Genomic DNA, 16,155 nt, shown 5'->3' with positions numbered 1-16,155 from the left:
ACTGGAACAGCGCCAGTGTAAGGAGGTATCTGCTATGAGATTGGAGTTGGAAAGAGCAGCTTCACAGGGAACACCCACTGAGCTCTGAATATGCAGCTCCACAGGGAACACCCACTGAACTCTGAACCTTTAGCTTCACAGGGAACACCCTCTGAGCTCTGAATCTGCAGCTCCACAGGGAACACCCAATGAGCTCTGAATCTTCAGCTCCACAAGGAACACCAACTGTGATCTGAACCTTCAGCTCCACAGGGAACACCCACTGAGCTCTGAATATGCAGCTCCACAGGGAACACCCACTGAGCTCTTAACCTACAGCTCCACAGGGAACACCCACTGAGCTCTGACTCTGCAGCTCCACAGGGAACATCCACTGAACTCTGAACCTGCAGTTCCACAGGGATAACCCTCTGAGCTCTGAAATGGCAGCTCCACAGGGAACACCCACTGAGCTCTGAAACTGCAGCTCCACAGAGAACACCCACGGAGCTCTGAACCTGCAGCTCCATGGGGAACACCTACCGAACTTTGAATCTGAAGCCCCACAGGGAACACCCACTAAGTTCTGGACCTTCAGCTCCACAGGGAACACCCACTGAGCTCTGAACCTGCAGCCCCACAGGGAACATCCACTGAGCTCTGAACCTTCAGCTCCACAGGGAACACCCACTGAGTTCTGAACCTGCAGCTCCATAGCGAACATCCACTGAGCTCTGAACCTGCAGCTCCAAAAGCAGACAGGAAGTGCTGACATACAAACTGAAGGAGGGAATGAAAAGGCATTATCTGGTTCTTTCAAATTGTCCTTAGTGTGGACCATGAATACGAGGTTGGTAGAGGTCCCATTCTCACAGGATCAGTTGTTTAAAGGGGTTTTGAGCCTCGCCCCTTCTCAATCATGTTTACCCTTCACTTGAATGTGCCATAGCTGTAGTAAAGTGTATTACCAGATGAAGTTTCTGCTACCGGTATGAAACTGTGCCCAGTGCAAAATGAAAGGGCAGGCATGATGAACCCTTCATATAGCTGGTAGTCAGGGGTCTCAATCAAATACTGATGGTCCATCCACCAATGTCAGTCCTGAGTATGTTATGCTTTGCTTCTAGCTGTGGAGGGGGGTGCTATTTAAGGACCCCCATTTTTTACCCAGAGCAGAAGGATGAAGCACATGATTGCATTAAATGGATAGATCATTAATTTAAGAGGACAACTTGTAATACTTCATTCCCCCTGTGGTGGCGCTGCAGAATATTAAACATTTCCTGCAGAGATCACAGGTGATCGCTGGAGACTCAGCAGCAGGAAACCAAATGTGACCGTGTGATTCTACGAGTATCATTACAACATAAAGGGATGATGCAAAGTGAATATCACCTTTAAATCAATGATCAAATTAATTTAAAAAGAAAAGTTAAACATTTTTGTTTTCCTGCTGTTTTTTTTCCAGAGTGAAGAACTGAAGAGCCGACTAAAAGAGCAGGATGTCACGATTGGGGAACTGAAGGAAAAAATCGATGTGCTCCAATGTCAGGTGAGATACAATATATACAGCACAGACCAAAAGTTTGGACACACCTTCTCATTTAAAGATTTTTCTGTATTTTCATGACTATGAAAATTGTACATTCACACTGAAGGCATCAAAACTATGAATTAACACATGTGGAATTATATACTTAACAAAAAAGTGTGAAACAACTGAAAATATGTCTTATATTCTAGGTTCTTCAAAGTAGCCACCTTTTGCTTTGATGACTGCTTTGCACACTCTTGGCATTCTCTTGATGAGCTTCAAGAGGTAGTCACCGGAAATGGTTTTCACTTCACAGGTGTGCCCTGTCAGGTTTAATAAGTGGGATTTCTTGCCTTATAAATGGGGTTGGGACCATTAGTTGTGTTGTGCAGAAGTCTGGTGGATACACAGCTGATAGTTCTACTGAATAGACTGTTAGAATTTGTATTATGGCAAGAAAAAAGCAGCTAAGTAAAGAAAAACGAGTGGCCATCATTACTTTAAGAAATGAAGGTCAGTCAGTCTGAAAAATTGGGCAAGCTTTGAATGTGTCCCCAAGTGCAGTTGCAAAAACCATCAAGAGCTACAAAGAAACTGGCTCACATGAGGACCGCCCCAGGAAAGGAAGACCAAGAGTCACCTCTGCTTCTGAGGATAAGTTTATTCGAGTCACCAGCCTCAGAAATCGCAGGTTAACAGCAGCTCAGATTAGAGACCAGGTCAATGCCACACAGAGTTCTAGCAGCAGATACATCTCTACAACAACTGTTAAGAGGAGACTTTGTGCAGCAAGCCTTCATGGTAAAATAGCTGCTAGGAAACCACTGCTAAGGACGGGCAACAAGCAGAAGAGACTTGTTTGGGCTAAGGAACACAAGGAATGGACATTAGACCAGTGGAAATCTGTGATTTGGTCTGATGAGTCCAAATTTGAGATCTTTGGTTCCAACCACCGTGTCTTTGTGCGACGCCGAAAAGGTGAACGGATGGACTGTACATGCCTGGTTCCCACCGTGATGCATGGAGGAGGAGGAGGTGTGATGGTGTGGAGGTGCTTTGCTGGTGACACTGTTGGGGATTTATTCAAAATTGAAGGCATACTGAACCAGCATGGCTACCACAGCATCTTGCAGCGGCATGCTATTCCATCCGGTTTGCGTTTAGTTGGACCATCATTTATTTTTCAACAGGACAATGACCCCAAACACCTCCAGGCTGTGTAAGGGCTATTTGACCAAGAAGGAGAGTGATGGGGTGCTACGCCAGATGACCTGGTGTTATGCACACGCCCGGGCTAAGCGGCGTGTGCGTGTGATTGGTAGTGATTCCACTGGACCGTGCCGGAGAGTGAATGCCTGGAGGGGCGTGACTAAGTATTCACCCGATCCGACCAGGGTCGCACGACGGCATACGACGCCAGTGCACCAAGGAGGAACCGAGCAGAGGGACCAGGTGCTACTCCAGGACAGACCCCGGACACGGCTGTTGACCCACGCAGGGGAATACAGGAACAGGCTGGTAGGCTGGCACACAGACTGGAGGGTATAGGCAGGCACGACTGGTATGCAGGCAGGCGGGTATGCAGGCAGGGGGGTAAAGGCAAGCACAGCTAGAGTGCAGACAGGGAGGCACTAGCAGGTAGGAACACAGGCGGGATAGGACCCAGTACACACCGGGACTCAGGAACAATACAGGCAGAGGGTTACAGGCAAGCACAGCTAGAGTGCAGACAAGGCTGAGCAGGGAGGACAGGGCTCTGTTCACACGGAACAGACAGGAAGGGAAAGACAGAGCCAGATACTCACACAGTACTTGCAGAGACAACAAGCAGGAGTTAGGTACGAGTTCAGACTCTGCAGAAAAAGGAAGGGAACGGACATAGAGGCAAAACAGGTAAAGGACAGGAGAGAGTTCAGACTGGAACTGAGTGTACGGAGGAGACCGACACTGCAGAGGGATACAGGAGCGGGTCTGGGAATACGGCCCCCAGAGAGGCGGAACAAACAGGCAAGGAGCGTGTTCAGACAGGACAGACCAGAAACAGGAGCGGGTCTAGGAAATCGGCCACTAGAAGGCGGAACGAACAGGCAAGGAGCGTGTTCAGACAGGACAGACAAGAGAACACAGAAAGGACTCAGTTCGGACACGGGAACTAATACCGCAAAGCAGGAGACATACAGGACTTAGTTCAGACACGGGAACTAATACCGCAAAGCAGGAGACATACAGGACTCAGTTCAGACACGGGAACTGATACAAAAAGCAGGAGACATACAGGACTCAGTTCAGACACGGGAACTGATACAAAAAGCAGGAGACATAAAGGACTTAGTTCAGACACGGGAACTAATACCGCAAAGCAGGAGAAATACAGGACTCAGTTCAGACACGGAAACTGATACAAAAAGCAGGAGACATACAGGACTCAGTTCAGACAGGCCTGGAAATACAGCCTCCAGGAAAGGCAGACAAGGAAACAAAGACGGGACCCGGCACCTTCAGAGTGCAAGCACACACTGAAGGAAAACACTATGCTCAGGCAGGGATAGAAGGGAGCTGCTGAGCTATATACCAAGTGTCAGACAGCAATAGGCTGAGGACGCACAAGGGGTGTGACCCACAGCAGGTACAAAAAGCAGGAAGTGATCGGGCGCCGCCCTTAAGCAGCAGAAACAGACACAAACAGACAGCATGGAGGGAAGCCAGAGAGACATTCCGGACAGGAGATCAAGTGCGCGCTCCTGCACAGTGGGAAATGGACCACTATGCAAGGACGCCGCCAGGTATGTTACAGTACCTCCCCCCTTACGCCCCCTCTTCTTCAGACCTGCCAGAATCTTCCGCAGGGAATTCGAGGACCAGTCGTTCACTGGGTTGGAGGGGGACAGAGACTTGAGGGTAATCTCTGCTTCGAGGTACATCTTGTCAAGCTCACAGGAAAAAATAGACGGGTTATCAGGTACATAATGAGGAAAAGTCACTGTCTCTTTGTTATCTGGTGGTACCCCGGAGGATTCAGGAAACAACTGGAGGTCCTCCACCGGGTCAGAAGAGTGCAGAGGCTCAGAGAAAACAACTGCTTCAGAGTACACTAGGTCGGACTCACTGGAGGAAGCAGGCGAGGTATCGGGTACCGAATATAGGAAAGTCTCTGTCCATTCACCACCAGGTGGCACCCCGAAGGGTTCTGAACACAACTGGAGGTCCTCCGCCTGGTCGGAGGGGTGTAGAGACTCGGGAGTAATCTCTGCTTCGGAGTACACTAGGTTGGACTCACTGGAGGAAGCAGGCGAGGTATCGGGTACCGAGTATAGGAAAGTCTCTGTCCATTCACCACCAGGTGGCACCCCGAAGGGTTCTGAACACAACTGGAGGTCCTCCGCCTGGTCGGAGGGGTGTAGAGACTCGGGAGTAACTTCTGCTTCGGAGTACACTAGGTTGGACTCACTGGACGAAGCGAGCGAGGTATCAGGTACAGAGTATAGGAGAGTCTCTGTCCTTTCGTTACCAAGTAGCACCCCGAAGGGTTCAGGAGACAACTGGAGATCCTCCGCCTGGTCGGAGGGGTGTAGAGACTCGGAGGTAACTACCACTTTGGGGTACCCATTGTCAGGCTCACAGGACGAAGCGGACAAAGTATTGAGTACCGGGTGTAGAGAAGTCTCTCTCCATTTGTCATCGAGTGGTATCCCGGAGGATTCAGGAGGCAACAGGGGATCCTCCGCCAGGTAGTAGAGGTGCACAGACTCAGAGGTAACCACAGCTTTGGAGCATCCTTGGACATGCACACCGGTTAAAGAGAGAGAAGCATCTGATGCCGGGTGCAGGAAGTTCTCCTGTGTGGAGTCTGGATGGGCAGAAGTCTCTTCGGGCAGGAGAACTGGTGCACTACCCACGCACATTACCCATTGGGGTTTCTCCGGGATACAGGCAGATGAAGCTTCAGTAGGGACTTCAAGGTTGGGGTCAGGAGGTCTCAGGGAGGACAGACCCTGGCGTGACGGCTTGCCTCTACGTCTAGCACGTCTGGACTGCCTCTTGAGGTTGAGAGAAGTATTCCGGAAAGCGTAGTCACCCTGTGAGGATTCTGGGTGGGCAGTAGTCTCATTGGGCTGGAGGACTATTGCGCTACCCACACACATTACCCATCGGGGCTGCTCCGGGATATTGGGAGGTGAAGCTTCAGCAGGAGCCTCCGGGTTAGGATCATCGAAGACCATTAGAAAGGCCACCAGGAAGGCCATTAGGTCCCGGAGGATCGGATCCTGTGTTTCATATAGGGGGTTGATCCATTCCAAGGCATCACCCGCCAGGTAAGACATCATAAAGGCCACTTTAGCCCAATCGGAAGGAAAGTAGAGAGGGTAGGCCTTAAAGTGTAGCATGCATTGCTCCACAAATGCACGACACTGTCTTGGATCCCCATAGTAACGTGGCGGATCCGCAGGAACAAGAGCTGATAGATCCATCTGGACGGGTGCGTAATTCGCCTGGAACTCAGCTAAAGGGGGGAAAAAATTTATTTATTTTATTTTAATGCATGTATTCGCTGGAAAAACTTCTCAAAGAGCGAAGGCCGTGGGGCTCAACGGGAACCATGGCCTGAGCATGCTGTTATGCACACGCCCGGGCTAAGCGGCGTGTGCGTGTGATTGGTAGTGATTCCACTGGACCGTGCCGGAGAGTGAATGCCTGGAGGGGCGTGACTAAGTATTCACCCGATCCGACCAGGGTCGCACGACGGCATACGACGCCAGTGCACCAAGGAGGAACCGAGCAGAGGGACCAGGTGCTACTCCAGGACAGACCCCGGACACGGCTGTTGACCCACGCAGGGGAATACAGGAACAGGCTGGTAGGCTGGCACACAGACTGGAGGGTATAGGCAGGCACGACTGGTATGCAGGCAGGCGGGTATGCAGGCAGGGGGGTAAAGGCAAGCACAGCTAGAGTGCAGACAGGGAGGCACTAGCAGGTAGGAACACAGGCGGGATAGGACCCAGTACACACCGGGACTCAGGAACAATACAGGCAGAGGGTTACAGGCAAGCACAGCTAGAGTGCAGACAAGGCTGAGCAGGGAGGACAGGGCTCTGTTCACACGGAACAGACAGGAAGGGAAAGACAGAGCCAGATACTCACACAGTACTTGCAGAGACAACAAGCAGGAGTTAGGTACGAGTTCAGACTCTGCAGAAAAAGGAAGGGAACGGACATAGAGGCAAAACAGGTAAAGGACAGGAGAGAGTTCAGACTGGAACTGAGTGTACGGAGGAGACCGACACTGCAGAGGGATACAGGAGCGGGTCTGGGAATACGGCCCCCAGAGAGGCGGAACGAACAGGCAAGGAGCGTGTTCAGACAGGACAGACCAGAAACAGGAGCGGGTCTAGGAAATCGGCCACTAGAAGGCGGAACGAACAGGCAAGGAGCGTGTTCAGACAGGACAGACAAGAGAACACAGAAAGGACTCAGTTCGGACACGGGAACTAATACCGCAAAGCAGGAGACATACAGGACTTAGTTCAGACACGGGAACTAATACCGCAAAGCAGGAGACATACAGGACACAGTTCAGACACGGGAGCTGATACCGCAAAGCAGGAGACATACAGGACTCAGTTCAGACACGGGAACTGATACAAAAAGCAGGAGACATACAGGACTCAGTTCAGACACGGGAACTGATACAAAAAGCAGGAGACATAAAGGACTTAGTTCAGACACGGGAACTAATACCGCAAAGCAGGAGAAATACAGGACTCAGTTCAGACACGGAAACTGATACAAAAAGCAGGAGACATACAGGACTCAGTTCAGACACGGGAACTGATACAAAAAGCAGGAGACATACAGGACTCAGTTCAGACAGGCCTGGAAATACAGCCTCCAGGAAAGGCAGACAAGGAAACAAAGACGGGACCTGGCACCTTCAGAGTGCAAGCACACACTGAAGGAAACACTATGCTCAGGCAGGGATAGAAGGGAGCTGCTGAGCTATATACCAAGTGTCAGACAGCAATAGGCTGAGGACGCACAAGGGGTGTGACCCACAGCAGGTACAAAAAGCAGGAAGTGATCGGGCGCCGCCCTTAAGCAGCAGAAACAGACACAAACAGACAGCATGGAGGGAAGCCAGAGAGACATTCCGGACAGGAGATCAAGTGCGCGCTCCTGCACAGTGGGAAATGGACCACTATGCAAGGACGCCGCCAGGTATGTTACACCTGGCCTCCACAGTCACCAGACCTGAACCCAATCGAGATGGTTTGGGGTGAGCTGGACCGCAGAGTGAAGGCAAAAGGGCCAACAAGTGCTAAGCATCTCTGGGAACTCCTTCAAGATTGTTGGAAGACCATTTCCGGTGACTACCTCTTGAAGCTCATCAAGAGAATGCCAAGAGTGTGCAAAGCAGTCATCAAAGCAAAAGGTGGCTACTTTGAAGAACCTAGAATATAAGACATATTTTCAGTTGTTTCACACTTTTTTGTTAAGTATATAATTCCACATGTGTTAATTCATAGTTTTGATGCCTTCAGTGTGAATGTACAATTTTCATAGTCCTGAAAATACAGAAAAATCTTTAAATGAGAAGGTGTGTCCAAACTTTTGGTCTGTACTGTATACATATATATATATATATATATATATATATATATATATATATCACACACACGCACACAACACAACGCTTACAGAAGATTAAGAGAATATTAAGATTTCATACATATCTTGGAGGAAGCTTCTAATTTAGACATGACTTGATCAGAAACCGCAGTGCATATATTAAATGTGCCCAAAAGTGAGCAATTCCTCTTTGATTTGGGGTATTTTTGGGGAGCGTGACTTAAACTTCCCAATTTTTACCAGCCTACATGTCGGTAATTACGCTCACATAGCAAAGCGAGTGGCTGCATGAGCCCATAAATCAATGTGGTTTTTTTTCAATTTTAATGCAAATCCTTTTTTCCCAAGAAACCTTTGCCTCGTTCCAAAATCTCCCATATTCTAAAAATTGCCACTGACATTTATTGCACCCGCCCCTAGAGGGCGAGCTGAACACAGCTGTATATGGCTCCTATTGACCTGCAGATTTACCCCAGGTGGTGGAATCTGGAATTATTGGGATGTGCAAGGAGCAGGAGGACTCGAGAAGGTATTTTAGGAAATGCTGCATGTAGTGAGTGATTTCTGGAGGCTCTCAATAAATATTTTTATTTTTTTTGTTTCTAGAACAAAGAATTGAAATACAAGGTTGAGCACTGGTCGGCCCCGAGCAAATTCAAAGTATCCAAAGCAACAACTGTGAAGTAAGCAATCCAGATATTTTTATAGGTTTTTTATTTGCATATATATGTATGTATGTATACATATATATATATATATATATATACACACATATATACAGTATTCCTGTATATAAATGTCATATATACATCTATGCGTGTGTGTGTGTATATATATATATATATATATATATACACACATACATACACGCATAGATGTATATATGACATTTATATACTGGAATACTGTATATATATATATATATATATATATATATATATATATATAACATGTTAACTTTATTCTGGGGTCAGTATGATGACAGTGATGCTACATTTCTATTGTGCTTTATGGTTTTCTACTTTTAAATAATGAGAAACTTTTAAAACACTTGTCTTCTTTTACCATATACTGGGGCCCGTAATTTTTTTTTTTGTCTGATATTGGAGCTTAGTGACGACTTATTTTTGGTATCGGCTGATTTTTATCATCTTACTTATTTTGATCGCTTTTTATTTTGACAAAAAACAGCAATTCTGGCATTTTCATTTCTTTACAGTGTTCCGTTTTATGAACACTATTATATCAATCATGTTTGTTCTAATATTTTTTATATTTTTTTTATATATTTTTTTATTTAATGAATTAAGAATAAAAAATAAAAAAATCCCCCAAATTATTATATATTAATATATGTATTTTTTAACTCATTTTTTTTTTACATTTTATTAATTTTTGTTTAATATGTTATTTTATTTTTTGGGGGGGCTTACGTTCACACGTTCAGTATTCGGTCAGTATTTTACATCAGTATGTGTAAGCAAAAACCAGGAGAGGGTGATAAATACAGAAGTGGTGACTTGTTTCTAGTATACTTTTCCTCTGATTGTTCCACTCCTGGTTTTGGCTTACAAAATACTGATGTAAAATACTGACCGAATACTGAACGTGGCCAGTCCCTCAGGGGGACTTTTTTGTACTGCAATATATTATGCTGTCAGTATTCTCCTATTCAAGTCTCCATTAGGCCACTGGCTGCCATGACACCCATAGGCGCCCTGCAATCATGTTTCTGGGGAGTAGGGAGTTTGAGTCAATGGGGTAACAAGATCTGCTCATTTATCTAACCGCTTAGATGCTGCTTGTCTCTTGACTGTAGCATCTAAGGGGTTGATCTGGCCCAGTTGGCACTAGTGCCAATCACAACACTTGTTGGTGGGAGTCAGCTGTATAACACAGCTGGCACTTGGCAGGTGTAGAGCTGCTGCACAGTGATATATTGGTATGATTTATGGAACCAGTATTTGGATGAGGATGGTGAGATCACTGACCTTAATAAAAATCAGAACATTCTTCTCCTGAAATGCTCTGTGCTGCTGACAAGGTCCTTGCTCTTTCTACTTGATCATTCACTTCTTTGCATTCTATTCAAGACATTGTCCCAGTCACTTACTACTGGACCTCACTACTATAATATCCTAGTGGACAGGTCACTGCCTCCTACAAGATCAACATACTCCTCTGCTGCTGTTGTGAGGAGAGCCCGGCAAAGAGGCGATATAGCAGGGCGGTCAGTCTGTACAGCGTCTTAAACTGCTTTCACGACCATTTAATCTTCTGTTCTTATTTCCAGGAATGGACTATAGTACTTTCTCCTGAGTTAGGCGGTGCGTAATCCGCCGCTGCCTGACAATTGCTCTTTGGTTTGTGTGTTGTGCTCAGACGCAGGGGAGCATTTTCCTGCCAAGTGTATACTGCACTGTTTTATGCATGACCTAGTGTTTTAATAATGCATCACATCTTATTTATTGTTACTGTCACTTTAAATGAGGCACTGTGATGGTGGTCACCAGACTGGTGGAGTAAGGTTGACTATGATGTTCCTTTATAGGAAGTACTTTACATATATATATATATATATATATATATATATATATATATATATATATATATATATATATAATACTTGCTAACAGTGCCGGACTGGATTGGCAAAGGCCCACAAGTAACTGATTCTTGGGGCCCACTAATCAGCTACATGCAAAAATAACCGGTCCTAGTAAACAAATTTACTTTTGCGTCTATGTAATATTAATTAGGCTAGCTTGTTTATGGAATGATAGGATGATACTTTTTTCTGCACTACTCATTAGCACTTCTTCATGGGGGCCTATCGGAGGATTCTCCTGCTCTCCTGTGGGCCAGTCCAAGCCTGCTCTATAACTCTCCCCGGCATCCATGAGGTTCCTAACAAAAAGCTAGACCTCCGAGAGTCCCGGAAGTGTAGGCAAACACCTGCAGACTCTTCCTAAGAGCTCTCGGAAAGCAGCGGTTCCAGAAGGTTTCTTCTGTGGAGGAGGTGTCACATAAAATATGGTGGAGCTGTGGGAAAATGTTTACGTCTCATAGTTTCCCTCTATAAGATCTTGCTGAAAAGTTTGGAGTTGGGTCAAGAACACTTGTGTGCAGAGACTGGTGCATAGCTCCCAGAAGGAGTGAGCAACACTGTGACTTATTTTTCCTGGATCGCTGTCGTGGACCTACCACAAGGAAAATAAACTTTTCACCGCACTGAGAACTGGAACTAAAAACCATCACAATGTCTCCAGTTAAAGAGAAACTAATCTTTCATTTTTTTTAAATAATTTTGTCCAGAATGGAAAGTTATGAAACTTTGCAAATCAGTTTATTAGGGGATTTACCTTCATTCCTATTGAAAAAAAGTGCACTTAAGTGGCTTCCAAACCTCAATTTTACCCCCAGTCTATTTGCTGCCTTGATATCAGAATATTTGGAGTACAGATGATGGCAGTGATGGGTCAGCTCCTGTCTCTTCCTCTGAGTGTTCTGCCTATCAGAACAATCTCCTGCAGAAGCAGGTGCTGAGCGGACCCATCACTGCCATCATCTGTGCTCCAAATGTTCTGATATAAATGCAGCTGAAGTCAGGTGTGTAGACTGGAGTAAAGCCGGGGTTTGGAAGTCACTTATATGTAATTTTTCTTATAGGAATGAAGGTAAATCCCCTAATAAAGTGATTTGCAAAGTTTCATAACTTTCTGGTTATAAAAGTTATAAAAAAAAATAAAATTAACATTCAGCTATTCTTTAAGTTTTCTTATGAAACCATCAAGCGCTGTGCCTCAATTGAAGTTGAAACCGCCAAGCTCTGTGCCTACATTGAGAAAAAAAGCCAAGCTTGAGCCTGTGTGCAGAAAAGTAAAAAAAAGTTGAGTTTCCACATGGTTTCTGTGTGTTTGCATCACTTATAGTCCTGAGTGGGTGAGCCGTGGGAGCCGGTGCCTTGGTCTTAGTGGGGGCAGACTGTGTAACTGCTAAGGGGCTTGTGTGCTGAAGGCCGTTCCTCCTCCTGCCGGTTACTTTGGTGCATGCTGCCATTTATTACTGATACATCTCTGATAATTGTGAATTCTACTCATTTTACAGCGAGTATATGTTGGGCACCTTGTCTCCATACTTCATGCTGCTGAGAAACAAGAACATCCCCGAAACTAGCTGATGCCGACCATCAGAGGACGCCTGGTGGATTCTGCCATGCAAAGTGACGACATTTCAGGGATCGGATCCTGTCACCTGTTGTATTAGTATTATTTAAAGAGACAGTCCGCATTATAAAAACCCACTTCCAAATACCGTATTAGGGAATTATGACTTAATAGACAAGGGTCCTTCATTAGGAAACCTCTTTCATCAGTCAGAACAGATTTCAAAGACAATATCTTTCTGGAGGACCCAGGCTATCGATTTCAATAAGAATTGTGTAATGCTTTTTATTCCCTGCGGAGGCGCTGTATGATAATAAAACACTTGCTGCCCGATTACAACTGATCGCTGGGGATCTCACAAGAGAAGGAACCTTTCATTTGGTTATTTTCAAGGCGCCTGTTATATAATTTACACGACTTTCCAAAACCCTTTAATCTTGCAGCTGATTTTTGTGATTATGAAAGTTGTGTGTTAAAGAGTAACCAAACTTTTATTTATTCATTTATTTTACAATTTTATCCTACATGAAAAGTTATGAAACTTTGAAAAATAACTTTATTAGGGGACTTGTCCTTATTCCTGTAAAAATAAAAAATATTTGTCCCAGTCTATTCACCTACCTACAGCTACATTTATATCAGTATGTACTCCTTTAGAGTACAGATGATGGAATATTTGTCCCAGTCTATTCACCTACCTACACCTACATTTATATCAGTATGTACTCCTTTAGAGTACAGATGATGGCAGTGATGGTTCATCTCCTGCCTCCTCCTCTGAGTGTTCTGCTTATCAGAAAATCTCCTGCAGCAGCTTATTCCCAGAGTTAGTGGCACACAGGAGCTGACCCAACACTGCCATCATCTGTACTCCCAATGTTCTGATATCATTGCAGCTGAAGTCAGGCAAAATAGACTGGGAAAAAAAAAGAGGTTTGAAAATCCCTTACATGCAATTTTTTTTCCCAAAAAAATTAAGACAAATCCCCTAATAAAGTGATTTGCAAAGTTTCATAACTCCCCATGTCGGACAAAATGAATAAAAAAAATGAAAGTTTAGTTAGTTACACTTTGAGAAGTATGAATATTTTGTTGCAAGACCTTCTTTTTCTCAATGCAGCTTAGTACGCTTCTGGGATTGAACTCTTACACATCTTGCAACCTGGAGCTGCAGTGTAAAACATGGTGGAGGGGCAGAGCAGCAACCTTAGCTTGTACTATAGGAGGTGGATTTCAAATTATGAAATCATTGTTACAGTGGGTAAAACGATAGATTCTGTTCTCGTATAGTATGCCTACCCCTCCCCATATCTGTATGGCATAACCAGGTGTATATTACATCCCATTCACTTTGTAACATTGTTTCACATTTCTGTACAAATCCTTTAAGCCCCGCCTCTATTCCACTCCCAAACTCCTCCTTGTAGGTTCATGCAAATTATCATAAACCCCACCCATTGTGTTACGCTAATTGTTTTATTTTATAAGCTTAGGCCTGGTGGGCATTTCATTAATTTATTAATATAGGATTAATAAAGGTCTGACGCTGAACTATTTTTGAAAATTTGAAGTGAATATTCTTTTTGTAACATGGAACATTTCCTCTGGAATTCAACTAAAGTCACAGAACTGTAATGCCACAATGTCGCATAATGTAAGCCGTGACGAAGTTTTAAAAGACATTTCCAATCCTGTATGTATTTTTACAGAAATCCGATTAATAGGGCAGATGGTAGGAGACGGAGAAAAACTGGTTTGAGTTATTCCGAGCCTCCTTGTATCTTCACTTTAATTTACTAAACTAAGGGCAAAGAAGATACAAGTAATCTGTGGGAAACTGCTCGTTATGGAGTGTATGGTCTCTCAACTTCAAAAGTGTTGGTAAGAATAAAAAAAAAATCTGATTAATAGGGAAAAATGAGATGAGGAAAGCCTGATTGGATTTCTGCTGGACCTCCCGGGTCCTCTTTTGTCCCCCCAGTTGAGTATATTAAGATGAAGATCTAAGTGATCTATGCAAGACTGGTCGCTATGGAATATAATGTTTGACAACTTCAAAAGTTTTGGTAAGAATAGAAAGATCTGATAAATAGGACAGGCACTCCTTGCATCTTTTTTTCCCCTTAGTTTAGGGCTATGTTCCCACTAGGCGTTTTTTTTTCTGCAGCAAAATCTTTTTGCAGTAAAGTTTGTGTCTGAAAAAAAAGCAGGTTTTACTTGTTTTTTTTATTTTTTTTGCTGCGTTTTTGTCACTGTCCATTTGTCTCTTTATGCATGCTGATAAAAGTTTAGTGACAAAAAAAAAATTGCCTATTCAACTTCATCAGGTTTTGGCACAAAAAAAACGCAGCAAAACCTGATACCTGCGTTGTTGTTTTTTCAGCGTTTTTCACCACCCATTACTTTCAATGGGTGAAAAATGCTGAAAAAATGCTGAAAGAAGTGACTTGCTCTATTGTGCAAAAAACATGCAAAGCATAAAAAAAACGATGACAAAAAATCATTGTTAATCAAAAAAAAAATATATATACAGTACAGACCAAAAGTTTGGACACACCTTCTCATTTAAAGATTTTTCTGTTTTTTAATGGCTTTGAAAATTGTACATTTACACTGAAGGCATCAAAACTATGAATTAACACATGTGGAAATATATACTTAAAAAAGTGTGAAACAACTGAAAATATGTCTTATACTCTAGGTTCTTCAAAGTAGCAACCTTTTGCTTTGATGACTGCTTTACACACTCTTGGCATTCTCTTGATGAGCTTCAAGAGGTAGTCACCAGAAATGGTCTTCCAACAATCTTGAAGGAGTTCCCAGAGATGCTTAGCACTTGTTGGCCCTTTTGCCTTCACTATGCGGTCCAGCTCACCCCAAACTATCTCGATTGGGTTCAGGTCTGGTGACTGTGGAGGCCAGGTCATCTGGCGTAGCACCCCATCACTATCCCTCTTGGTCAAATAGCCCTTACACAGCCTGGAGGTGTGTTTGGGGTCATTGTCCTTTTGAAAAATAAATGATGGTCCAACTAATCGCAAACAGGATGAAATAGCATGCCGCTGCAAGATGCTGTGGTAGCCATGCTGGTTCACAATGCCTTCAATTTTGAATAAATCCCCAACAGTGTCATCAGCAAAGCACCCCCTCACCATCACACCACCTCCTCCATGCTTCAGGGTGGGAACCTGGCATGTAGAGTCCATCCGTCAACCTTTTCTGCGTCGCACAAGACACGGTGGTTGGAACCAAAGATCTCAAATTTGGACTCATCAGACCAAAGCACAGATTTCCACTGGTCTAATGTCCATTCCTTGTGTTCTTTAGCCCAAACAAGTCTCTTCTGCTTGTTGCCTGTCCTTAGCAGTGGTTTCCAGCAGCTATTTTACCATGAAGGCCGGCTGCACAAAGTCTCCTTTTAACAGTTGTTGAAGAGATGTGTCTGCTGTTAGTCCTCTGTGTGGCATTAGCATTAACCTGGTCTCTAATCTGAGCTGCTGTTAACCTGCGATTTCTGAGGCTGGTGACTCGGATAAACTTATCCTCAGAAGCAGAGGTGACTCTTGGTCTTCCTTTCCTGGGGCGGTCCTCAAATGAGACAGTTTCTTTGTAGCGCTTGATGGTTTTTGCAACTGCACTTGGGGACACTTTCAAAGTTTGCCCAATTTTTCGCACTGACTGACCTTCGTTTCTTAAAGTAATGATGGCCACTCGTTTTTCTTTACTTAGCTGCTTTTTAATTGCCATAACACTAATTCTAACAGTCTATTCAGTAGGACTATCAGCTGTGTATCCACCTTACTTCTGCACAACACAACTGATGGTCCCAGCCTCATTTATAAGGCAAGA

General features: G+C 44.5%; 1 protein-coding gene across 8 annotated transcripts in view; it reads left to right on the top strand.

Annotated features, from left to right (window-relative positions):
- The window catches only part of CCDC68 (coiled-coil domain containing 68), a 35,290-nt gene extending 21,430 nt beyond the window's left edge, over nt 1-13,860 (top strand). For 7 of the 8 annotated variants that reach the window (XM_073681154.1, XM_073681125.1, XM_073681110.1 and 4 more), the window contains 3 exons: nt 1,448-1,531; nt 8,747-8,823; nt 12,248-13,860. In XM_073681154.1, coding sequence (XP_073537255.1) covers nt 1,448-1,531; nt 8,747-8,823; nt 12,248-12,320 — 234 coding nt within the window. In that variant the 3' untranslated portion in view covers nt 12,321-13,860. Of the gene's footprint in view, nt 1-1,447; nt 1,532-8,746; nt 8,824-10,433; nt 10,468-12,247 lie in introns of all 8 variants that reach the window. The other variant, XM_073681146.1, reaches the window with a different exon arrangement.
- The last annotated feature ends 2,295 nt before the right edge of the window (nt 13,861-16,155 follow it).

Source organism: Phyllobates terribilis, unplaced genomic scaffold, assembly GCF_046119375.1.
Source record: "Phyllobates terribilis strain yellow unplaced genomic scaffold, ASM4611937v1 Scaffold_1__5_contigs__length_1240528914, whole genome shotgun sequence".
Taxonomy (NCBI): Eukaryota; Metazoa; Chordata; class Amphibia; order Anura; family Dendrobatidae; genus Phyllobates; species Phyllobates terribilis.
The sequence above is the reverse complement of the archived record's forward strand: the minus strand, read 5'-3'. Positions and strand labels throughout refer to the sequence as shown.